This window comes from Galeopterus variegatus, unplaced genomic scaffold (assembly GCF_000696425.1).
Source record: "Galeopterus variegatus unplaced genomic scaffold, G_variegatus-3.0.2 Scaffold2715, whole genome shotgun sequence".
NCBI classification, from domain to species: domain Eukaryota; kingdom Metazoa; phylum Chordata; class Mammalia; order Dermoptera; family Cynocephalidae; genus Galeopterus; species Galeopterus variegatus.
The window spans coordinates 136,278-163,031 of NW_007728826.1; the positions used below are offsets into that span (position 1 = coordinate 136,278).

Consider the following 26,754-nt stretch of genomic DNA (forward strand, 5'->3'; position numbering starts at 1 on the left):
CAGAAATTCCAGTGATGACATGAATCTATGTTGTGGATTTTCTTCATATTTTATAGAACATTGGTCCCACCGTAGCTATAATATCTGCATAGGGAGCACTCTGGCTCAGCTCAATAGCCTGATCTTTTTTTAGGACAAGAAAGCCATAAAATTTGATAGATGCTTGTTTTTGGTTACTATTTCTGTTAAGCTTCATCAGATTAAAGGACTGCCATCCCATCTTGTTGTATTCCTGGGAAAATAATTAGAAAAGAAAAAATAAAAGGGAAACAATATCATTAGAAGTAAAGGAGGCTGAGGATGTGTAATGAACAATAAAATATTGATATTTTTGATAACTGACTATGAAATCCTTAAATAAAGAAATGCAAACGACTCTTTAGTAAATTTATAAAAACAACATAGGTCTCTGAGCACAAGCTTGGTTCATAAGAAAATGAATGCAAAAGAATTCTAAAGTGCTATACGAATTTATAATGTGTTATACAAATGTTAGGTCTTTTAAAAAATTGATGTTGGGGGCCGGCCCGGTGGCGCACTGGATAGTACGCTGCTTGGGAAGCGCAGCAGCGCTCCCGCCCGAGGGTTCGGATCCCACATACAGACCGGTTCCCGCTCACTGGCTGAGCGAGGCGCGGGGGCAACACCGAGGGTTGCAATCCCGTTGCCGGTCCCCGGTCCGGTACGGGGGCAACACTGAGGGTTGTGATCTGTTGCCGGACACGGAAAAAGACAAAAAAAGACAAAAAATAAAAATAAAAAAAATAAAAAATTGATGTTGGGGCCGGCCCGGTGGCGCACTGGATAGTGCGCTGCTTGGGAAGCGTGGCGGCGCTCCCGCCCGAGGGTTCGGATCCCACATACGGACCGGTTCCCGCTCACTGGCTGAGCGAGGCGCGGGAGCAACACCGAGGTTTGCAATCCCGTTGCCAGTCCCCGGTCCGGTGCGGGGGCAACACTGAGGGTTGCGATCCGTTGCCGGACACAGAAAAAAGACAAAAGACAAAAAAAAAAAAAAAAAAAAAAATTGATGTTAATGTATATTGGTAAATTAAAATAAAATAAATTAATTAATTTTAAAAAATTGATGTTAACATAAATGGCTTCTGTGGAAAAGTACAATTAGTTTAGCTGTGCAGGGAGAAAAACCCACAGGACTTTAGAAGGCTTCAAATACAATGAAAATGGTCAACTTATCAGGCCTTTTTTCCTTAAAGGTATTGGGGGTGGGAGTGACTATAACTCTAGTGGTAAATGTAGAAGCACATGTGTATGTTTCAGTGGCAGGGGAACATGACCATGTAAACATTTCAGTTTCTTCACACAGATGATGTTGGATTCACCACATGGCACCTCTGTACCTACTAGAAATAACTGAGGTACAATAAAGAATTTAATTATGAACGAAGACTAAAACCTTTCATGAAGACTAGAACTTGGAATCAGATTCCTAGAGAAATACAGTTTTTTAGTTAGACATAGTGAATATTGGCCAGTATTCCTTTTTTTTTTTAAAAAAAAAGATGACCGGTAAGGGGATCTTAACCCTTGACTTGGTGTTGTCAGCACCATGCTCACCCAGTGAGCTAACCGGCCATCCCTATCTGGGATCCGAACCCTTGGCCTTGGTGTTATCAGCACCGCACTCTCCTGAGTGAGCCACAGGGCCGGCCCAGTATTCGTGTGAGTATTGTACTGCTTGGATAATTGTGAAGTATTTTTAGAAATACCATATACAAGTTTTTGCAAGTCTGTAACATTTAACAAATTAATAAATGCTTTATCTTAACTAAAGGTGTGGCCCAGGATCAACAACCTTTCAGAAGTGGCATACCCAGCGTTCATTTATTCTCTCCCTTGAGAGACACGATGTGGATTGGGTGGCTTTTCCCCCTGGCAGAGAGCAGGGACAGTTTCTTTTGAAGAATTCTTTTGAAAAACCCTGAGGGGACAAATATGCAAGACTAAACATATGTGCTCATTTCTGTTCCTTTCAGAAACACCTCTAAATCAAGGTAAAGGAATAAAAAGCGATAAAGGAAGGAGATAAAGAGAAAGGAAGTGGAAGACATAACTGACTTAACAGAGTAGAGAAAGCTGAAACCTAAGTGCCAGCATGGAGAAAAGTCAGCTAAAAGCAAGCCAATTTAAGATACAGAACCCTGGAAAGGCTCAGGAATTGGAGACATTAGTGTGTAATAAACGGGATGAAGGGCGAAGCTGAAAGCAGGAGAATTCCTTGAGAATCTACCTGGGAGCAGTTAGACCCTCTGTCCACTCCACAACCTCACAGAACCAGAGACCACTACTCATATAGCAAGAGGCAAGAAGTTGCCTTTCTGGAGATACCAATCACTGAGACTGTGGACTTGGGACACTGGCACTGTGGATGACGGTGGAGAAGTGTCATACCACAGCCTGGGGATTAAGTGAAATTCTACACTCTGAACAGTGAGACAACCAGCCTCTCCCTTACTTCCTTTTTGGTTCCTGAACCACTGTCATCATGCTTATATGTCCTGGGCAATAGATTTAAAGATTACTCTGGGGAAACTGACCATTCTAAGGAAAAACCCTTAAGATAATGGCATCTGGAGAAAAGGTGGGGGGTGGGGAGCGCCACCCAGTTACCTCACTTATAGTGAAACCACAAGCCTCATCCATGTCCATATAACTTCCCATCAGTTTTTTGGTTTCTCACTCTTAAATAAAAACAGATAACAAAATCTGCCAGGCATTTGGGTAAAATATCTAATATTAAAGAGTAAAAAAAAAAAAAAAAAAAAAAAAATTATTCAAGAGACTCACTAAGTAGAGAATGCAGGAAGCAGAAGAAAGCAATAACTTCCGAAAGCTAAGAGAAGACACAGCATCCATGAAAAACGATTAGGATGATAATGAGAGAAAGCAGATCAGAGTTGCCTGGGGATGGGGGAGGGGAGACCAGCAGGAGGGATGGGACAAGGGATTCATAAGGGGCACAAGGAAACTTTTTGATATGTTCACTATCTTGATTGTGGTGATGCTTTCACAGATGTATACCTATGTTCAAATTTATCTAACTATACTTTAAACATGCACAGTTTATTGTACGTTAATTATACCTCAATAAAGCTGCTAAAAAACTAACTAATAATTAAATTAAAAGATTAGGATGCTATAAAACAAAAGAATGGTTAATAACTAAGAAAAAACTCCTGGAAAACAAAAGGGTGAAAGCAGAAATGAAAATTCAATGAAGACTGGAAGACAAGTTGAGGAAATCTTCTAGAGAGTAGAAAAACACAAAGACAAAGAAAATTAATATAGGGGATAAAAGATTTTTTAAAAATTAAAGGAGTTGGTGCTGGCTGGTTGTTCAGTAGGTTAGAGTACCACCTTGTTAACACTGAGGTCAATGGTTTGGATCCCTGCACCAGCCAGCCACCAAAAGAAAATTAAAACAAAGAAATCAATTCACTTTTGGGCTGGTCAGTTAGCTCAGTTGGTTAGAGCCTGATATTATAGCTCCAAGGTCAAGTGTTTGGATCCCTCTACTGGCCAGCTGCCAAAAAAAAAAAAAAGGGTAAAAATTAGAAGAGCAATTCCGGAGACCCCAACATCTGACCCATAGGCCCTCCAGGAAGAGAGAACACATAACAAGAAGTCCAAGACAAAAAAAAAATTCCTAGAACTCAAGAACATGAAATTTCTGATTAAAAAATGCTACTACATGCTCAGCACAACAAAGGAAAAAACACAAAGCACACCATCACGAAATTTCAGAGCACAAGGGATAGAGAAAAGATCTAAAAGCTTTCAAAGAGAAAATAAAGTTCACCTAAAAGGATCATGAACCAAGGCAGCATCTGACTTACCAATAACAACACAAGAATCCTAGAAATATTACTAAGCCTTCAACATCTGAGATAAATCATTTTCAACCTATGTCCAGAGAAAATCAATCAAGTTAAAGGTAAAATAAAGAAATTTTCAGACTCGTATGCAGGGTCTCTACCTCTTATGCATTATCTCAGGAAGTCATGAGAGAATGTTAACCACCAAAAAATTTAAGATAAAGGAAGATCAAAGCACCATAAAACAGAGTAACTAGTATAGGAAGGAGATGAAGAAATGCCCATGTTTATGATAAAGGAATGTCCCAAGACAAAAACTGTGGAGCAGACCTAAAGAGCAACTAGTTTGGAGTAGAAACGAATGATGAGTTCCAGCAGGGATTTCTTCAATTAAAAAAATGGAACTGATGGATCAACTGATGCATTTGAACATACTAAAAGGAGTTTTATTATATTGTCAGAAAGTTTGGAAGAATAATTAAGGATTGATATACAAACATGAAGCAAATGGAAAAAATGAGGTATTGATTAACTAAACAATAACAACAACAAAACATCCATAAAGTTGACAAGAAAAGAAATGTAACTACACGATAAAGCTTCAATGTGAACTAGGTTTTACATAGGCTTTGTGGCAGCAACTGCTAGTTGTCCCTTAATACCCATTGGGCCTACGGTTACCAAATAAGGACTACATTTCCTGGCTAGATGCGGCAGGTGACTAAGTGCTGGTCAATGAAATGTGAAAAGTGACACACAATTTCTGGATTGTACCCTTAAAGGAAACTTTGCTGCTGATTGGAATGCAGACATAATTGGTAGTTAGCCATTTCAGATCTTGAGAAAGAGGAAAACAAGATAAAGGGAACCTACATCCTTGACAACTTTGTGAGCCTAGCTACCCTACCAGATTGTATTTTTACCTGTGAGAGAGATAAACTCCTATTTTTTTAAGCCACTGATATTTTGGCTCTCTGTCACAATTAAACTTATATTATAACTATTACAATTATAACACTGTAAACACTGAACACTATGCTAAAAGTATAACTGGGGTGGGAAACATAAATAAGCCAGATTTTTATTTTCTGTCAAAAAAGAAGTCAATAGATAAGATTTTAAGCTGAAATATCAAGAAAGAGCAGTAAAAACATGTTAATTAGAAATATGGACATAAATACTAAAAGAAACAGCTTAATATAGTTGTTTCTCGTGGGGAGAACTTAGGGATAAGATAAAGAACTCTGTCTTCTCTGTTCAGTCTTATAGCATAGTACTATTGAAATTTTAAAATTATGTACATATATATTTGGATAAAAATATAAGTTAAATTTAAAAATTACATGAGTTATCACTCAAACTGTTATTAATTTACTTCTACATTGAGAATTAGTTGATAGTCTGCTAAAAACAAGAATGGTACACAGAGTAGATGTCTGGGGGCATGAATGTCGGTACAAAGTTGTTTAGAATATGCAGGCAGCAAAATCAAATTCCTATATTCAGCCCTGGGTATACCACTTAAAATCATGTCTCTAGTTAAATTTGGCCTCAACAAAAACATAAGGATTTTTTTTTCATTTTCATTAATATCTAGAAGCTCAAAGTCAATATTTTATTTATTTTTAAAAATAAAAATAGGGCTGACAAACCCTACCATCTTACCCGTAAACAATTTAAAATCTGAAGTATTCCTTGATACCTCTCTGCCTCAATATTTTGTTCATTCCATGATGACTCCTGTATGAATGATTGATAAATAAAATATTCCAATTAAGCAAATTTTATTAAACGTTTATTACTGGCCAAGCATAGTGTTAGCTGCTACAAGAAACAAAACTATAACACTGGGTCCTACCAAATAAAGATCTTATAGTCTGATAATAAAATAAGACTAACATACAAATGTAGCTCAACCTACACAGGATTACAGTTATCCTGCTCAGGCTATATTCTAATAAGGGGCTCCAAAGTAGGAGATTCTGCAGTCTTTATTGGTAATGCATCCCAGGGTGTTATGCCCTTACTTTGAAAAGTAAAGTTAGCAAAGACAACCACTTTTGGCTACAACTATCCTAGTTCTGGTCAATCTGAACTCGGGAGTAAATATAAAGTTATAGAAAAACTGCCTTGTAAAGGCCTTTATCTGAAATTACCTGGTCATACAGAAGCTCTAAAAATAACTAGTGTTTAATAGTTAGTATACAATTGGGTTAGAAACTTTTCAAATTTTGAGGGTGCCTTGTCCAAAAAAGATTAAATCACAGCTTGTCATGTTACCGAATAGATTTATTCTTTTCAGTCTTTAAAGCTTAACCACCTTCAGAAATACCTTAATATTTAAAAATTGCAAAGCTGAAATCTCTTTGTAATAACTCACTCTAATCCCTTACCAAATAACACTTGATGAGCCAAGAACAGAAACTAGGCATAGGTAAGGTGTTGATGAATCTGATAAAAGCGCACACCTACAAAGGGGGAAGGGAAGTGGCACAAATCTGACCTACTTTATAATTTCTCATAGGCTAGCTCTGACCATGCAACCCAATGGTATCCGTGTTACATTTACCACATGTCCACCGTTTATCTAACCTTTATGTATAGCTCTGGAGCCCAGAAACTTCCTAAAAGTGCTTTCAATTTCATATACTCCAAAATAATTACAAAAGCTCCAGAATATTCTGCATGACATTTTAAATCATTTGAGGTTAAAGGGACTCCTTGACTTAGTCCGGGAACTACTGAATCCCCATTTCCACCAGCTATACCAGCTTCCTGGTCCTGCCTATGCTGTATCCTTTCTTACATCCCAAAGAGACTGATTTGAAAATATGGTCACTTTATTCTGAAGAGTATTCCAAATCCCTCCAGCTATAATTTATGGTTATTCCTTTCTGGTCTGTCCTTGGATAAATGAGTTTACCCACTTACTAATGTTTATTTTATTGTTAAATACACAAATGCTATTTTTGAAATGTAAAAAGCTCTTTGTTAAAGATCCATGAGATGGTAGCTTTACCTATAATGCACAACTAAACTAACCAGAAAAGGGCTCAGAAGAAATAGTCTGTGCATTTTGCTAAAGCCTGTCCATTTGATCTATCTGGACACCCTGCAGCTGAATCCATTGTGTGGAAAGCCCAGCGGATTATGAAAACAGCTGAACTTGTGCTGTGTTGTGCTTTGCTAGACCATGTATGAAAATAACCTGTGTCTATAGAAGCAAAGAGAATGGTGAAAATGAACCAACCCACTTCTTGCTCAGCTGTATGGATGTTTCAGGTAAAAAGCTCAGGTTATTTATTCTGTCCTAGATTATGCAGAGAATTCAGTCTGTTTTCCATGTATGAAAAAACAGTATAATAGTCTTGAAACTCATTACATGATAATTTATTTAAAAACAAATTAACAGCTGGAATTAATAGGTGTTTTGATACTATTTACTCTAAAACTTTTGCTAAAATTCCTTACAATCTTAAAAATACCTTCAGTACTTTGGGGCAAGGACCAGAGAAATAAGGCAGTAACAGGAAGTCAGGTGAGTCAGATTTTACTTCTGGCTTTGCTATCCACATGTGGATTTTGAGCCGACAATATTTTTTTTCTGATTCTGAGAAGTCTTGTACAGATATAGGACTTGAGCTATGTAATGTTAAGGGAAAAAAGGCCCACACTTTTTTGTTAAATAAAATTAAATTTCAAATGCCCTAGGCCATAACCCTAATATAGATTTGTTTCTCTAGAGATACTATAAGAATAACTTAAAACAGAGATTCTCAACATTTTAAAACCAGTCACTACCTTCAATAAGCATAAAAATCTTATACTTTCCTTTAAAATTATTTGAAGTTTCAAAATAAATTAGAGATAAAAAAGTCAGAGTAATCTGTTTTATCAAACTATTCATAAACATCTCTATTGAGATCCATGAATTTAAGTTATAAATTTAGAAAGCAATATGAAAGCTCTAAAAACAAATTTTTAGATAAATAAGGTTTTAAATATTTAGGAACAACAACAACAAAAAAAATATTTAGGAACAAAGTTTTTAAGAACATCCCCAGGATTACACATATATTTACCAATTCAAGCAAACAGTTTTCAGTTTTTTGTGCCAAGAAGGCATTCCTTAAAGATGATTCCTTATCAGCTGAAGAAACCATTTCGACAATATCCTGCTAAAGCAAATTAGGAAAAGATAGGTAATTCTGCTAGTGATTATCACAGGAACAATCTAATTATGTTAAATGCTTTAATCACATGAATGCTCATTTCTCAAACTTTAAAAATACTACCCACATTCTCAAAATATTTTTTCTGAGATATCCGGGATAGGCAGTCCCTAACTTAAATATTCCTGTTTTCCATACGCCTCTCACAAATGAAGAACTTACATGCCCCTTCCCTTCTTGCTTCCTATCCTTTTCCTTCCTATTTCCCTCTCCACTGCAGACCTCATATCAAAAGTCTCTACTGCTGCGCTTCTGAGATTACTTTCCTTTGAGGCATTTTTATCTATCCCCAGTCCCCTACCTCTATTCTCATGCCAGTACCAGGTGGCATAGGAAAGAGGTCTGCAGTGGGCAGGTTGAGGGAGTGAGAGTGAGAGGAAAGGGATATAAATATCCCTACTCAGGGCCATGACAGGATTCCTGCCACCACTGCTAGAGCTGTCACAGGAAACAGGGAAGAAAAATGGTGTCCTCTGGAAGGGGAAAAAAAGACATAAAGGAAGAAGAAAAAAGACAAAGCCAGAAATTCTCCATTCCCCATCATCTCCTCCCCTTTTCATTGCTGTAAAAGCCCTTTTCATCTTCAGCCTGTTTCCAAGCTTCATTCCTCAGCTGTCATCCCTGATCTTGATTAAGTTAAGAGTTTCCTCTAACATAGTTTACTTGATTTTTCACTTCAGCTTCTTAAAATTTTAGTGAATAAAAGGAATCGCAATTTATTCTTCAATATACACATTTGTGGAGACATCATATTTTTTTCTCTTAATTTCCACAAATACTCTACATTTCAGATACTCTCAGTTTTGCAATTACTATATACAAAAATTCTGTTTTATGAAGATTTGAAAATGATTAATCAGAATCAATATTTTCCTATCCCTTCAAACTGACTGCTCCCATACTTGACTATATTTACATTTCTTCACAATTTTTGGAAACAGAATAAGAATGGAATTGAAGGTTAAAGCATAAGCATAGGGTAAAGGAGTAAAGGTTCAAAGAACTGGTACATCAATCTCTTTCCTTCTCTCTACTTCAAGCACATAGGAAAAATCTATTTTGTTAATTTGTCTATGATAACTGCAGTTATATTTTCCTTTCAAAAAACCATAAACCAAACAAGTTCACCTAATCATAATTTTCAGTAGGTGCACTCTAAGAAATGCCTGAGCCCAAATGAGGAAGAGAGTAGTACTGGCAACCCAGAAGCTCAATATCCAGTATATTATCAAATATTTAGTCAAACACATTCTGTTTTAATGCATTGTGAAACTGTCTTTCCTTCCAAGTGCATTCAGTTTCAGTGTGGCTTGACTCTGAATTCCCTGAGTGGTTATCCAAATACACTGATGATGGAACACACCAGAAAAGCACTGGTTTATTTTTATCTGGTGTAGCTATAATATTTACATTTGTACAACCAATGAGGTGACAACTGGGAAAATATTTTAAAGCACATTGTTTCCAACTATGTTTTCAACTAACTGTGTTCTTCAAGTAAAAATTATGTCTTCAAATAAAAACTTTAAAAAAAATTTGTTTTGGTCATGGATCTTTAAGTCTTTCAGATTCAAGGCCGAGGTAATTGGTGGGTCTAAAACATACTATTCCCAGAGGTAGGAAGGGTGAATTTATGATAAGAAACAAAACACAGGTTTATCGGCTAGAGTCCCAAAAGACTCCATGATATATTGAATGTGGAGTTTAGTAAAATTCTCGGCATATAACTAGATTCAAGTACAATCATTAACTTAAGGTATCATGCAAAATACTATTTCAGTATAAAACTAACTTATCTTGTGATTCACTATCCTAAACTTCTAGAGCATATTGTGCTGCAGATGAAAATCATGTTTTACTCTGCAGTACTGCTACTTAACAAAGAAACTATAGAACAACATAAGATGAAATATGAACTATAAATGTAAGAAGATATACCAGAAACCCAACATTCCTTCACTATATCTCTGACAGAAAAATAATATGTTTATGATTCTCTCTGGCTAACTTACCTCAGAGTTAATATTTTTATTGCTATCCTCATGAGAGCTACACATAGATCCATCAATTATATTCTTCGAAGTTTGGGGGTGGCTTAACTCTTGCTGGGAATTTGGCTCTTCCATCATGGCCTCTGAATTATCAAGGAGGTAAAGATTTCACCAAAATACCTTTCAAACTTGAATCAAAATATGGTTGTTATAAAAGAAAATTTCTGATGGACAACTTAGAATCCAGGAATTTAAACAAAGGGTGCACACACTTTCTTACTGCTCCCCAAGTCTCACATATTAAACTTCCCTTTCCCTTCGTCTGGCTCTTTATCACCTCCACTTCCTGTCCTCTGCCACCGTCTCTTCCACACTCATTCTCACACATTCACTCACCAGACAACATGGAGTTTAAGCCCATCTTGGTATATTATTCAGCAGATTTTAATGCCTTCAGGAAGGGTGATCAGGAAGTGGAGGCTCACTCACTACATAAGTTGGTTTTATTATTACTTTATAATTGTCACAATAATAATCAGTGATTATTAATAATCCATGTACCCTCTAAGTGATCTCTGTCTCAGGTTAACTGTATTGCTTGAGTGCTTTTCTTAACCCTACCTGATTTTTCATGTTAATTGTTTTAAAGTAAAACATTATCCTGACATAAAGATTTTCTTTTTTGAGGGCTGTGAGTTTTGCCTTTGGGGATAGGGAAGGTGGGAAAGAGTAAGAATGGTCCACATAGTACATATACTTTTAATGAGTCTCTGGGACAAACATTAAACTAAAAAGCAGAAAAATTCAATACTGAAGTAACAATTTCTTCTAAATTCAAATATTCTTCTAGATATAGCATTTATATTTGTAAATATGTAATTGGATCCCATCTTCATCTTAAAAAGTAAAATGAAATTTTTGTTTCCACAGCATTCCACTCAACATCAACAGAATTAGGAAGTCTTACCTACTATGTTTTGGCTTCCCACTTCCTTCCTTACTGACTTCTTCTGAATCAATTTTCTTCCAAGTTTAAAGCCAGAGGACAGAAAGCAGCATTTTGTAAACAACTGTAAAAATATACATTTTTGTTTCTTGTTTTCGTACTAGTAAAGCAATTCAATAAAACACAAGCATGTATGTTGAAAAGTAAAAACTATAATTCATACACACATGCAGCAAATTAATTCAAAAGTGAGGGAGTATTTTTTCACAAGTTTAAATTCTGTTGTATATATGTATATAAATATACATTTATTTATTTATAACCAGATATATAACCCATGTAAAAGGATGGATACTATTACCATTTTCAGTTCAGCATGAATCAAATCCTGGGCAGCAGTTGACAGAAGTGTATCCACTCCTCCCCTCTTCTTCCACATCATCAATCTTTGGGTAGGAGGTGCAAGTTCCAAAACCATGAGTGTGTCCATAAAGAAAGTAAGCTGTTTATGCATAGTTTTTCTACTGATCTTCTTGATTGGATCTATAAGCAATTTCCTCTTTTTGCGTTTCCTTTTCTCAGCAATGTCTAAATATAAGAAATAGGCACAAATGTGATTGTGGGATATTATGAAATGTATATATGGTCTTTGTACCCCTCTCCTGAAATCCTTAAAATCTTTAAAGTAATAAGAGTGTCTTTTTGTATGTTAATGAGTTGACTGATGACTGACATTCCCTAGGTTGCTTCAGGATGAGGGCTGCTCACTGAAAAAACCAAGGCAGGATTAGAGGGCTGGGACTTTCAGCCCCACCCCCACAACCTCTGGGAGGGGAGAGGGACTAACGGTTAAGTTGATCTCCAATGGCCAGTGATTTAGTCAATCAAGCCTACATAATGAAGCCTCCATAAAAACTCTAAAGGACTGGGTTCAGAGAGCTTTCCGATAGCTGAACACATGGAGGTTCCTGGAAAGTAGCAAGCTCAGGGAGGGCATGGAAGCTCCACATTCCTTTCCCCATACCTCACCCAATGCATTTCTTCAACTGTATCCTTTGTAATATCCTTTATAATAAACATAAATGTAAGTAACTATTTCCCTGAGTCCTGTGAGCCACTCTAGCAAATAAATCAAACCCAGAGAGGGGCTCATGGGAACCTCAACATGAAGCTGGTCGGTCAGAAGTTCTGGAGGCCTGGACTTATGATGACTAGTGTCTGAAGTGTGGACAGTCTGGTGGGACTGAGCCCTCAACCTGTTGGACCTGACCCTACCTCCAGGTAGATAATGCAGATGATGTTGGAATTGAATTAGAGTATACCTAGTTGGTGTCTGCTGCAGAACTGATTGCCTGCTTGCTGGTGGGGAAAAACTCCCACACATTTGGTCACAGAAGTTTGTCTTCTGCAATGATTGTTGTTGAGTGAGAGTATAGAAAAACGCTTTTGTTTGTTTATTCCTATGTATTTTCACAGATTGGTTATATGGCTTTGTAAAATGATATTTTATGCACTGCATATCTAAGAAATGTCTAACACAATACAACCTATAGAATTGCATTGGGAAGAAAATCCCCCTTCACCTCTCCTTTGAAAATTATGCTTTACATGGTTTTTGCATAGCTAGAGTGCCTAGGCAGCCAATATGATACATTCTATAAGGTGTTGCTTGAAAGTGCTTAGGAGGGCCTCAGTTGATCCGTTAAATGGGCAAATGAGGAAATGTACAGCAGAGGCTATACTGAGAGGGATGTCAACCAATTCGGAGGTTCCTTAAAATGCCTATATAGCCAGATAACTTTCTGAAACATTAATTTGTATTTGTCCAGTGTATTTTTCCCTCCTCCACTGAAATTCATATACAAATTCCAAGTAGGTAGATAAGTCCATGGGATTTAGCTCCTTTAGGGAATTTTACCAGGCAGAAAGCAGAAGTCAAGCTTTTCTTTAGTAAAGCTGCAAAAGGAGAGAGAGGGTTAGATTTCCCAGAATGGGTGAAGATCTAAGATCAGACAGAGCTAGAAGGAAGAAGAACCTGCTTACTGATGTGCCTCTGTAAAATCCCAGGAACATGACAAATCCTAGAGGGGCTGGTTGTGGAATGATCCCAGACACTATGTAGGCTGTGACACAGGGCACCACAAACTGGTGTGGCTGATGACCAGGGGTTCCCTTCTACATCCCATATACCTCCCCCAAACTTTGGCACTACATGTCTCAGGGAAGATAGGGAGGCTGTGCAGATTCCATTTCCTGCCAGCCATGGGAATAGAGGTTCAGAGTTGAATTCAGTAAAGAAAAAATTTAAATGCTTTATTTCTTGCACGCTTGACTTAATAGACCGAAATTCATACCAATCATAATACTTAAAACTAGGATATTCCTAAAGGATCTAGTTATATATTAGATTCACACTTATTATTTATTCCTAAAAACATAGTGCCTCTCTTCTGATCCTTTCATTATGCCTTATATTATATTGACTTGCATGTCCTAATCAGATTGTAAGCTTCTTAAAAGTAGGAACCATGTCTTCTTCATTCCTGTGCCCCACACAGAGTAATGGCTCAATAACTTCTTGAACTGAACTCAGTTCAAAATTTTCCAGTTTCCTAAACAATATATATGGTTTGAACAGAACTAAATATAATGAAAGGATCACTTCAAATTTCTTCCACACTCTTCTCCTACTGTACTACAATGCTATTACTAGATTGATTACCTTCTATAATATTTCATAGATTATTTAGATATCTCAGAGTAAGTAAGATAGCATATTAAAAATAAAAAACAAAAACATGAATGCCTCTGACCTGAAACATCAATTGGGTCAAGGGCAAATTCTTCCTCTTCATCTGATAATAATGTTGTTTCATCCATTTTTTCTTTTTCAGGTAGACATATACACTCAGGGTTATCTGGTTCTACTAATCAACATCGCCATAAAAGAAATTATGAAAAAATGGTTATGTAGCAAGCAAGAGGACCACATGAGAATTAAAGTGAAAGATAAACAAATTGAAGATTTATGTTGCTAACTGAAGCCACATCTGAATTCTTAGAATCATCTATTAAATAGAGTTGAAGAAACTTAGAGATTATATGGTCTGGGACCCACAGAATTCGGGTGAGTCAAGTATCATCATCCTCTTTTGCCCATGAGACATCTAAGTCTGAGCTATGGTCATAGCAGAAGTGAAAATGGTCACAACTACAATAAATGACTAACATAAATTTGACTATATGTTTGCTGAAAGGTTTGTATTCTGTTAAGTCACTTATCAGTTTACTCCTAAAGAACCATAACTAAAATTTTACTGCCTAACTCTTTTCACATTTTCAATTTCTACTATTGTATTAGAAAACAAATATAACATCGAAAATTGTGAAGAATCAAAACAGGGCTAATCGTACTTTTAATTCCTAAGAAAAGTCAGACTAAAAGACTTCAAATCATCTGAGGTACTTTTGTATGAATTTCAAGTGGGGAAAAATATGCCCACATTTGTAATTTATCTCAAGTTGTGTATAGATTGTTAAACTACAGTATTTAATAATTTTTTCTTATCATGTAACATACATTATTTGAATGATTCAAAAGCTCAGTATTTTGGCAGAGTATTTAAACATGCTCTCATACTAAACCCAATCTTGGTCAAACACCCTTCATTCTACCTTTCTCAGAACACAACTTCCTATTCTATATTGTCTAGTATCAAACTAGGAGAGTTTGACAGACAACCTTCTCTATTATCTTTCACTGTTATATACTGTTACATAAACTCAGAAGTTCTGAGGATTAATTTGAATATAAGCATCTGTCCACTTACTCCACAAAGGAAAATTTCAACATACCCACTATAGAACTGGGAGGCTCAGGAGGCAGGGAAATTTCTCTGTTCAAATGCAGGTCTTCTAACAGGATATCCTGATCATCTTGCAATAGATTGTCTTGAAAATACAGTAAACTTTCGTCATATAGATTTGAATCTGTTATTTGTTCACTAAACATTTATTAACATTACTTTATGCAAGGCATTGTGAAAGGAAAACCAGACTTTTAATGTGAACTAGAGAATTTAAAAAAAAAGACTTGATATGAACAGTCAATAGACAATCTTTAAAATATGTGCATTTGGATTTCCCAATTTGTCTACCTTATTTCTATGATTATTTTATGATAATATCACAATGTAAATACAAAATAATGATTAAGAATTCTGGAAAGATCCTTTTGAATAGATGTCCCACAATTTGTGTTAAAGAAAACCATGTTGTCTGGTATATATTCTATTTTGTGAGGAATATACTAACCTCATTCCTTCCCCTCCAAAAATTAGGAATTTGTAAAAGTAAAAACAATCAGTAGTTCACGGCCTCTATGAAAATTTTTTAAACAGATGTCTATTTACTTAGGCCTTCGTAAATATTTAAATATAACATAGACTTTGAAAACTTGTATAAAAAATTGTTTTGACCTACATGACACAGAAACATATCTGAAATTTTAGTTTGATGTAGATTTATTATTAATATGTTGTAGTGATTTAATTGAAATAAATATTTGATTTTTATATGACCAGATAGCATACCAATCATTTCTCCTGCACCTCCTTCATCTCCAAATCCACCTCCACTGTCATAGAACAGAGATGTTTCTCCAATGCAGCATACAGAACTATGTTCAACTAAGGGACCACTGGAATTCACTCGTATGTTGTCATCAAAGAAGCTATCTCTTCTGAGAATTTCAGACTCCTTCCCTAAATAAATATGTATCATTAATACTAAGTTAGTCATAGGAACAGAATTTTAGAGTTAGAAGAAAATTCAGATATCATCTAGTATAATCCTGCCTCATCTTATAGATGAAGACAATGAAAGCTGAAAAACTTATTTGAATTATTTAACTGAAGTCATTACATGCATTTTATGACATAGTAGGAGATACTATTACAATACTCACTGTACAGATGAGGGAACACTTCCACAGAAAGGTTTTGTAACTTGCACACAGTCACGCCCTAATAAATGTCAGATCCAGAATCTGAACCCAGCTCTCTCTGATTCCAAAGCTTGTGTCTGATAGCCACTACACTGTACTGATAGTTCCAGGGGACCAGAAGTCAGCTCTTGCACATTCTTTCCCTCTCTTGGGTTTGAATCTCTAATCTCTAGGTCCTTGAGTCCGAGACCCTCAAAATCAGAAATTCGTCTTCTTTTTTTTTTCCTTTTTTTGTCTTTTTTTACTGACCGGTAACGGGATCGCAACCCTCAGTGTCGCTCCCGTACCGGGGACCAGCAACGGGATCGCAACCCTCGGTGTTGCGCCCTCACCGCGCTCAGCCAGTGAGCGGGAACCGGTCTCCAAATGGGATCTGAACCCTCGGCGGGAGCCGCCGTGCTCCCAAGCGGCGCACTCTCCAGTGCGCCACCGGGCTGGCCCAGAGGTTCGTCTTCTCTTCCCTCCCTCTGACAACCTATGTTAGTGTTAGACAATAAAGAACATAATGAGGTATCACTCAAATTGACAATTCTTCTATAGACCTATATCTTCTAGAAAAGAAGAGCTTAAAAAAAAGCAATCGTCATTGTGCTGGACTAAAGACTTGCTCAACAGAAAAGATTGAGACTTGTTCAAAAGAACTAAGAATACGTTCACATCATCCAGGTGCAGCTTGACAGCTCCCAAAAGAAAAATCATCTTTGGTCACTCAGAGAATAACATTTATGTACAGAGTGGTGACAATCAGCTTTGTACCCCATGAATATTCATAACCAATAAAAAAAAGATAAAATAAAATGCAAATAACAATATAAAAATTTATGAACATACACTATATTCTAAGAATTGAGCACCACAAAAATCTGAGATTACACAAAAGAAATTTAAAAAATCATTGCCTTTGATTTATACTGTTATCCAGAATAGGATAGATTAATATTAAACATTTCTATGAGGACATTAGGGTCAAGGTAGTTTTTGAAGGGAAGAGAAATCACATATTGATGGAGAGGACTGAAGGAGGGAATAAGGGAAATAACCATATTATGTTGCTAGTAGTATCCCAACTTTCCAAATAGGCTCAGAGAGATTAGGCAACCTGCCAGGTATCACATAGCAAGTCAACAGAAAAAGTCCAGATTCAAACCCAGGTCTATCAGTCTACTAAGAACAAGTTCTTCCCACCTTTTTGAATTGTATAAGGAGATGCAGAACTGTGAACAACTTAACTGTATTGGTTGGATGGTAAAAGGTTTGCTTGACTAGAGCAAATATTTAATATTAAGAGTAAAACACGTAAAGTTGATAAAATGAAGAAGTGACAAATTGGTAAAGGGCCTTGAGGATAGGCAGAGATGTATGACACAGTAAGTCATAGGGACCCAAGGCACTTAAGCAGAAGAAATGTTATATGAAAAAAAAATTTAAAGAAAATTGCTCTTGCAGAGATGTACAAAATATGAAAAGAGACCAAAAGAAGATTTATAGGAGGGTTTTGTAGTACTCTTGGCTTTGGTGGCTAAGGAAATAGGAAGAAAATCTAAGAGACATTTCAGTATTTTTTTAAAAATCAGCACTAGTATGAAGCTGACAGAGAGCACAGTTGAAAGTAATCCTAAAGTTTCAGGCCTAAAGAAGAGTAATAGCATTTACAGGGAAATTTATAAAGAGTGTCTTGGGCAAGAGGAAATATAATCATCTCTTTGCCAGTGTATTACGTTTCTAGTCTGGGGTTACAGCCAGTAAGAAATCTATGCTACTCAAAGTATTTTACAAAAGTAAAATATAATACAGACAGGTTGTAAATTGACAAAAATTATAAAACTGGTCCTTCTTCACAGATTGTGAGAAACACAGACAAGAGTTATGGAGGACAGGGAGGATGAGAAGTTGAGATTAGAGGTGTAGCTCAAGCATTACTTCTTTTCTTTTTTTTTTTTAAAAGATGACCGGTAAGGGGATCCTAACCCTTCACTTGGTGTTGTCAGCACCACGCTCACCCAGTGAGCAAACCGGCCATCCCTATATGGGATCCGAACCCGGGGCCTCGGTGTTATCAGCACCACACTCTCCCGAGTGAGCCACGGGCCGGCCCTCAAGCATTACTTCTTTGTTCCCCCTCCCCAACCTAAGAAAATTTAGGCCATCCTTCTCCTATGCTCACTATTTTGGGCACTGTAAAAAATTCAAAAATGAACACAACATATATTCTACCCTCATGGAGTTTGCAGACCAATACATGAGGTGTAGAAATATTGTGATACAAGACAAAGAGTGATAGATGCAAGAAAAAAGAACAAATACTATATAGTTCAACTACACCATATCACTTCAATTTTAAAGTGCGCTTACTTTGACTAAGCAGATTTTAACATTTTAAAAATCAGTTTCTGTTTCACAATCAATGTGTACAATTAGTGTGGAAGTATTTCCTCCTCCTCACCACTAAGCTGATTTAAAATGTTATTTTGCAATTGATATCTACATTTACTAGAGGAAATATGATATTTTGAAGGCATTGTATGCAGCATACATATAAAACCATATTAACTGTAGCAATGGTTTATTTCCATGTCTCTCTCTCAGCCTGAACCTCCTCGAAGGCAGGCACTGCTTCTTTAAACTTTGGTACCACCCATGTCGATGATAACAGTGACATGCAGTAGGTATTCAATAAGTGACTGTACACTGAGAAGGGAAGTATACCTTAAGAATGAGTATTGAATATTGGCATTGACATCTGTATTAGAAAAAGGCAAGGAAAAATTTATTGGGGATTACATTTACAGCATACATAAAAATATTCATTCTATAGGTATTTCTATTAGTATTGTTTCAATACAAAAATGTAGATATAATTGATTATGACTTGTAATTTTGATTTCTCAAATATCCTCACCAAAGCTCTCAGCTTGGAAAAGTAGATTATTGTCATATTCTTCTCTAAGTGTGATTTCTTCTGGTTTGCTTTGGTTCTGAGTAAAGTGTTCTGAAACATCAATAGCACTATTGAGAAATATAAGAATGAGAAAAACATGTGAACAGAACACAATGATTTTGCAGTATAGTGAAAAAACTTAAAACAAAAAATAAATTTTATTATAAAAATAAAGGATATTTTTATTTTCTCCATAGTATTATTTATAAACACTAGTTTATTATATGTACCCATATACAAATAATCTCCAGGTTTCCAAATCCAATGGTTATATTGCAGTCCTTATCTTACTTGCACTAACCAACAGCATTTGAAATACTGTAGATGTTCTCTCCTTCTATGGCCTGAATTTGTGTCCTCCTGAAACTCATATTTTGAAATCTAATCATCCAGGTAATGGTATTGCAAGGTGAGCCTTTGGGAAGTGATTAGGTCATAAAGGCAGAGCCCTCGTTAGTGAGATTAGTGCCTTTACAAAAGAGGCCCTTGCCCCTTCTACCATGTCAGAACACAGTGAGAAGATTACAATCTATGAGCCAGGAAGGAGGCCCTCATCAGACACTGCATCTACTGGCACCTGGATCTTGGACTTCTCAGCCTCTAGAACTGTGAGAAATACATTTCTATTGTTTATAAGCCACTCAGTTTATGATATTTTGTTACAGAAGCCCAAACAGACTACAACAACACCCTTCCTTATAGAATATGTTCTTCTCTTGGTCTCTGAGATATCACTTGATTTTCTTCCTCTCTGCTCTTTTTCTGTCTCTTTTTTTAGTTTGTTCAAATCCTCCAGATTACTAAGTACTCAGTATGATTCCACATTCAGTCCTCAGATCTCTCTTTCTCTCCCTCTCTCTCCTTTTTAAATCTATACTCACTCGCTTGGGGATCTCTTATGTCCCACGGTTAAAATTCCATCTATACACTCACAACTTACAAATGTATATATCCAGCTCAGACCAGTCTCCTGAACTACAAACCCGTATATTCAACTACTTACCTACTTCCCTCTAATGTTGTCTTAGTCCATTTGGGCTGCTATAACAAAATACCTTAGACTGGGTAATTTATGAACAACAGAAATTGCTCACAGTTCTGGAGGCTGGGAAGTCCAAGATAAAGGTGCCACCAGATTTGGTGGCTGATGAGGGCCTGTTCCTCATAGATGGCACCTTCTTTCTGTGTCCTCATGTGGTGGAAAGGGCAAGGAAGCTCTCTCAGGCCTCTTTTATAAGGACACTAATCCCATTCATGAGGGCTATGACCTCATGACCTAATCACTTCACAAAGGCCTCACTTCTTAATACCAGCATCTTGTGGATTAGGTTTCAACATATGAACTTTAGAGGAACACATACATTCAGACCACAGCAGATGTGTAACAGTTATCTCAAAGCTTATGCCCCAAACCTAATTTACTTCCTTCTCTCTGTTCCCCTTAAACCTGCCATTCCCTAGTTATCCTAATCTCATTAAATGGTAACTCTATTCTCATGCCCAAAATCATTTAGTCATCTTTCACTTCTTTCTCTTAGAGCTATATCCAATTCATCAGTAAATCCTGTTGGCTCTGCCTTCCAAATATATCCATAGTTTGACATTACCTCCTTGATAAAATGAAGGCTGAGAACTGATCACAGTGATATGATCTTCTCTCATATCACTGCAAGAATCTTCTCAAATATTCTCACAGGCTCTCTGCTTCCTCCCTCTCCCCTTTATAGTAAGTAGCCAGAGGGAACATGTTGAAATCAAGTCAGATCCAATCACTCCTCTATTTAAAACCCTCCTGTGTTTCCTCCCTGAGTAAAGTCCTGTTGTAGCCTACAACACCCTACAACATCCGCACCTCCTGCTCTCTCTCTGACCTCACCTCCTACCACTCAGATCCTGATTTTCTCCACTCCAGTCTCACTTGCCTCTTTGCTGTTCCTTGAAAATGTACAATGTGCTCCACCTACGGCCTTTCCACTTGCTCTACCTGGAACATTCATCCCAACATTTAGAATGATTTGTTCATTCACATCTTTTAGTTCCTATTCTTACCTTATCAGAAATGCCTTTCCTGACCATCCATTATTTATTTTCTATTTCTCTTCACAATGCTGATCATCTCCTGGCATATTGTATGTTTACTTTTTATTTGTTTATTGTCTGTCTACCCAAACTAATATGTAAGATTCTTGAGGCTAGGAGCTGTGTTTTATTCGTTGCTATCTCCTCCATGCCTAGAACAGTGCCTGGCATATGGAAGGCACCCAATTAATATTTATTGAATGAGTAGACGAATATAATGTCAAAACTGCAGACTACAGGGTGTTTCAAAAAGTTCATGGAAATATTTGTATTATTTTTTAATTATATTTTTCCATGAAATTTTCAAAGTACCCTTGTGCATTCAATAAATATAATGATACATTTTTGCTGTACTTTCAAATTTCACACTAAACTTAAGTCTTTGTCAACTGCATGTGTACTTAGTTAACTACATTTTATTTGCCTTCATGAGATCTACATATCAAAACAATAAAATATCAAGAAAATCAAATTGAAGGAAAATAAAATAATTTACTTCACATTCTGGGTGTCAAAATCATGAAATTCTTCTGGCAATGTGATAGCATTGTAAGCTGCTTCAATATTCTCTTTTGGAAGGTCAACCGGTCCTGAAAAGAATCAAAAACCACATTCAATAAGGAATGATGCTATATAAAATAAGAAACTCTCAACTAAATCTCCATTTTCTCTTACTTGACTACTGCTTAGTCTCTTTAACTTGTTTCCCTGTATCCACCCCTGCCCCTCTGCTGTTCATTCTCTATAAAGCAGCCAGAGGAATAGTTTTAAAAAGCAATCAAATCAGATGACTTCCATGCTTAAAATCGTTTAGTGACTTCCCCAGTGCGTTTAGATAAAATCCAAATTTTTGATGGGAGCCTCTGTAGCTTTACAAACCTATCAGGCATCATCTAATGACACTCCTGACTCATTATATTCTAACCATAGTAGCCTTTTTGTTCCCTGAAAAGGTCAAGCATTTCTCCACCTCAAGACCTTTGCTCTTGCACTTCTCTCTGCCTAAGATGCTTTTCTCTCAGTCTTTTTACATGGCTGGGCTCTTCTCATTTGTCAAGTCTGAGTTTAAATTCTATCCCCTCAGAAAGGCTTTTCCCGACTATCCTAGCTAAGGTGAACTTCTCTTTTATTTTCTGTTGTAGTGCTCTGTTTATTTTCCTTTGCAGCACAATCACAATCTATAATTATTGAAATACGTTTTTGAAACTTTTTCATTATCTGATTTTCTCACCACACTGAAAGGTACCCTATTCATCTTGTTTGTCCTTATTTCCCAGAGGATCATTAAATATCTGTGGAATACGTAAATGAAATAATAAATGAACAAATGAACTATACTTGATATGAGTATAAATCTACCTAAAATTCCACAAATATTTTAAGTGAGGAAGAAAGAAAAACCTGTCAATCCCACTTCAACAAATATCAACTGAGGGAATAGGGCAAGACACTGAGACAGGCACTATAAGAGATTTATTAATTGACAAAGACGCTGCCTTTAAGGAGCTTGAAAACTAGTGACAGAGGCAAGACCTGTACCTAAATAATCATAACACAAGGTGGAAAACAATGAATGTCTTAAAAGTGGAACAGAGGCTATGTAAATTAAATTTTGAAAGCATGACATTTATGACACATATAAATCTCTAGCACTTTAAAATGCCTAGGGATTTTTGATAATATTTCATAAACAGCGTTCTACTTAGAGACCCAAAGAATTCTGAAAACAATGACAATTATTGATATATATGTTTTGTCAATCACAATATTTCTAAATTTCTCTCATAGAGGTAAAAGCAGATGTAACAAACTAAATGACCCATTAAAAATAAAATATCAGAGTTTCTTACACAAATGTGGTGGCTTTAAGTATATACCTTACATAAATATGCAGAAACATTACAAGTTTTGGAAAGCATAACCTTTTCCTGCAAACATAGGAAAAAAGCACAGGAAAGAATATGATTTATACTTAACCATGTAAACTTAGATTCAGTCAAAACAAAGTTTACATTCACTATACTCACCTGGAATTATACAATGTTGTCAATTGAAAGAACCTACCCAAAATAAAAATGCAAAAGGGAACCAAGAAGAGTGAGACAAATCAACATTGCATGTATACCTGGGCAAAATGTTATCTTCATTTTAAGAAGTGCTTCAGTGCAATCTTCCAAAAGATATTTTGCCTTCCTCTTATAGATTCGAACAACTCCCAAAAGAAGGTGTCCTGAAGTTCGAAGTGCAATTTTCACCTTTCAATAATTTTTAAAGTATTAGAATAATGAAAATTAGGTCCATAAATCCTGTTCTTTGAAAATTACTGAAATCATAAGAATTTCTTCTCATTAAAAAGCAAACATTTCATATTCTCATTTAAAGTCAATCACTTAACTTTTACCTAACCTTGTAAATGATTAATTTTTTTCTTATTCAGTGAAGATAATGTGGCATTTAAATGAATTATGCTTGGGGTGGGGAAGAAGACACAGCAATCACAATTCTTTGGACTTGTTAAGACAAGTGAACAGATATGATGTTGATGCAGGGTAGGGAGAGAGGGAGGGAGGAAAAGGAGGAATTGGTAAAGGGACATGAAGATCAACTATATCATATATTGATAAATTAAAATAATAAAAAAATGAATTATGCTATTATTGGTATTCTGGGAAGAATATAAACTCTGCAGTCAGGTAGACTTGGGTTCAAGTCTTGGCTCAGTTGCTGAGTCATTTAACCTCCCTGAACTTCAATTTAATAAAGATGGCTGCAATTTATTCTGTACTTATTTTGTGCCAAGTATTGCTCTAAGAGCTTTTCATACATTAATTTATTTAATTTTGACAACAACCTCTACCTACAGAAGAAAAAACTGAAACTCAGATATGTTAAGTATTATGCCCAAAGTAATACAATTATTAAGTGATGAAGCAGGAATTAAACATAAATTTGTCCAACTCAAAAGTTCATGCTAACTACCACACTTCACTGAGGCTAACCGAAGCCAGTCCCACAGAGTTGTTGTGAAGATCAAATAAGCTAAATTACCCATTGCCTAACACACATTAGGCTTTCAATTATAATTGTTCTTCTCTCAAGCAGAAAAATACTTAACTGTAATAACATTAAAATAATATTTGGGGGCAGGCCCGTGGCTCATTTTGGAGAGTGTAATGCTGATAACACCAAGGCGTCGGGTTCGGATCCCTATATAGGGATGGCCGGTTAGCTCACTTGGGAGAGCATGGTGCTGACAACACCAAAACAAGGGTCAAGATCCCCTTACCGGTCATCTTTAAAAAAGAAAATAATAATAATAATAATAATAATATTTTGCATTAAAATAGTGCAAATTTTAATAGCTCTTTTATAGTGTTTTATAATGAACACAGTACTTTACTGTTTATGATGTGTTTTCACATTTTTTAAAATCCTATCTTTCTACCCTCCCCATTCATTCATTCACTATTTTCTAATAAATACTTCTTAGGTACCTACTATGTATACAGTATTTTGTTAGAGAATAAGAAAGGATTACAAAATATGTATAAAACTTGGCCTTTATCTTTCAGGGTCCAATTTATTTATGATAAATATATAAAACAATTATCAACAGAAACCAATATATGTTTATATATTCAGACAATAAATGCTATAGGAATTAAGAGAGACCATTTGAAAAGTAAAACTTCCTTGGAAATATACTTCATGATATAAATGTATTTTATTTCCTTTCCTCTCCAAGAAATCATTACAAAAACAAACGATCATTTTAATCAGTAACATACCTTAGGTGAGATAATTTTTTTAATGCTTATCTCTAGATTGCATTCAAATATGTGAGCCTTTTTTAGTTTCTTCTCCCAGTGAGCTGCAAGCCATATTTTGGCCAATGGCCCTCGTTTACACATTAGCACATGTGAGTAGAACATGTTGCCTGTATTCCTTAGTTGTATTTAATCAACTAGAGAGAACATGAAAAGATATTTAAAATTTGATTACAAAAACTTTCAGTGTTGTTTAACAGCAAGCAAAAATGCTTCTCATTAATTCTATAAAATAACATTCAGATTATCTTCTAATTCAATGTATTATTCAATTCGAATTATTTTCTTATAAAGAAGAGAACCTTATTTGGAATATGAAATTATAAAGTAATGACAGAGCTCTAGTAGATTGTGACCCACACTTGCTTTAGATGCAGGTATTGAATTTCACACTGTTCTCTTCAAGATGCTCTGGTTTATCCAACAATACATTAATTTTTGAAGTTAAAATAATGGAACTCGAAAGGACCATAAAGTGGAAAAATGATGAAAACAAGAAACTACCTATATGAAAACAATCAGAGGAAGGCAAGAAGGAAACAAGAATCGAATTTAAATGTTTTGAAATAAGAATGGTAAGGGAAAATCTTCACTTAAAACAAAGACAAGTAATTAATTCACATTTCTACACATTTTACTATTCTTGATAACATCGTAAGGTTCTATTATTAAGCCCAAAACGAGAAGGGGTGTTATAGCACTTTTGGTTGACTTCTAGAGAAGAATCAAATTATTGCTTCCATATATGGAATCTTAAAGTGCCACTATGGAAGCTTGCTTCTTTTCTACTTAAAGTTCTGATCGAAGGGAAAATTGAGCCAAAATGAACATAAAAACAAAGCCAGCCACAGAATTAAAAACAGGTAAACTTTGATCAATGCTTATTTCCACCGCAAGAATCAAATCAAAGGTTATGCCATCTACCAAACCACATTCCCCCATGGCACAGCTAGAGATGTTAATGCTTCCAGCTTGTGCCCTGCCTTGATTCCACGTTCTTTCTGGTTTGTGGCTGTGTTGGTATCTTGTAATATAGTCCAATTCATCTTTTTAAATTGCTCCTAGGGGTGTGACGTACCTAAAAGGTGTACTTTTTAAGTAATGGACTTTAAAAAAAGAACCCTATGATTTAATATTCCTGAGTCATTGATTTTCCTGAGCACATATTACCTCCCCCCCCCCATATATCCACACATAAACCCCAAGTCCTGGAGGTTGTTTCTAGATTGAATTTACTTCACGCAAAGTAAAGCTAGGAGCCAGGGACGGGGATAATTCGTGGAAACCGGCCCAAGGAAGGGTAATGGCGGTGGGCGAAGAGGGAGCAGAGGCGGGAGAAAGGGGCAGAAAGCAGAGCGGGGGCTGGGGGGGAGATGCCCTGGAGTGGGCAGAGGGAGGCAAGAAAAGAGGCGCAGCCCCTTCAGGGGAGCAAGAAGGGGGTTGTCCCGGGCTGGGAAGGGCTGACGCGGCCGTCAGGGTCAGGGACATCAAGGGCTCCCTCCACAGACGACTCCTCAGAACTCAAAGCCGGGTGCTCAGAGAGGGAAACTGAGGCCAGAGGGGTGACCGCAAGTCTCTCTTGCCTCCCCTCACGGGGGCGAGGAGACGGGGGTCGCGCCTTGAGTCTCTGGCGGGCTCCTCAGACCGGGCCCTCAGGGCTCGACGCCGCGAGCTGACGGGGCGGGCGCGTGTGGGGAGGCGGGTGGCCGCGGCCCCCATCGCCCAACCCGCCTACAGCCATGGGGGTCCACCCAGCCTCTCGGGCTGCGTCCTACTTTCAGCGCTGGGTCCGAGGCGAGGAACGCCTGAGCAGCGGATGAGAGAAGTCTGCCGGGCCGCACGTCAGACAGCAGCGCTCGGCTCTCGGCGCCTCCTGCCGCCAGCGGCGCGCTGCGGCCGA

The 26,754-nt window shown here is 36.7% G+C and overlaps 1 protein-coding gene across 2 annotated transcripts in view; it reads right to left on the reverse strand.

Moving 5' to 3' along the window:
* RAD21L1 (RAD21-like 1 (S. pombe)) overlaps positions 1-26,754 on the reverse strand; it is a 27,630-nt gene continuing 876 nt past the window's right edge. Inside the window, exons 1-15 of one of the 2 annotated variants that reach the window (XM_008582747.1) lie at positions 26,590-26,634; positions 24,816-24,991; positions 23,153-23,282; positions 21,524-21,617; positions 18,910-19,016; positions 15,598-15,768; positions 14,861-14,956; positions 13,819-13,932; positions 11,367-11,593; positions 11,027-11,129; positions 10,420-10,424; positions 10,081-10,200; positions 7,919-8,014; positions 5,502-5,576; positions 1-232 (exon numbers count right to left, since the gene is read on the reverse strand). In XM_008582747.1, coding sequence (XP_008580969.1) covers positions 44-232; positions 5,502-5,576; positions 7,919-8,014; positions 10,081-10,200; positions 10,420-10,424; positions 11,027-11,129; positions 11,367-11,593; positions 13,819-13,932; positions 14,861-14,956; positions 15,598-15,768; positions 18,910-19,016; positions 21,524-21,617; positions 23,153-23,282; positions 24,816-24,959 — 1,671 coding nt within the window. In that variant the 5' untranslated portion in view covers positions 24,960-24,991; positions 26,590-26,634 and the 3' untranslated portion in view covers positions 1-43. Of the gene's footprint in view, positions 233-5,501; positions 5,577-7,918; positions 8,015-10,080; positions 10,203-10,419; positions 10,425-11,026; positions 11,130-11,366; positions 11,594-13,818; positions 13,933-14,860; positions 14,957-15,597; positions 15,769-18,909; positions 19,017-21,523; positions 21,618-23,152; positions 23,283-24,815; positions 24,992-26,589; positions 26,635-26,754 lie in introns of those variants that run through there. The other variant, XM_008582748.1, reaches the window with a different exon arrangement.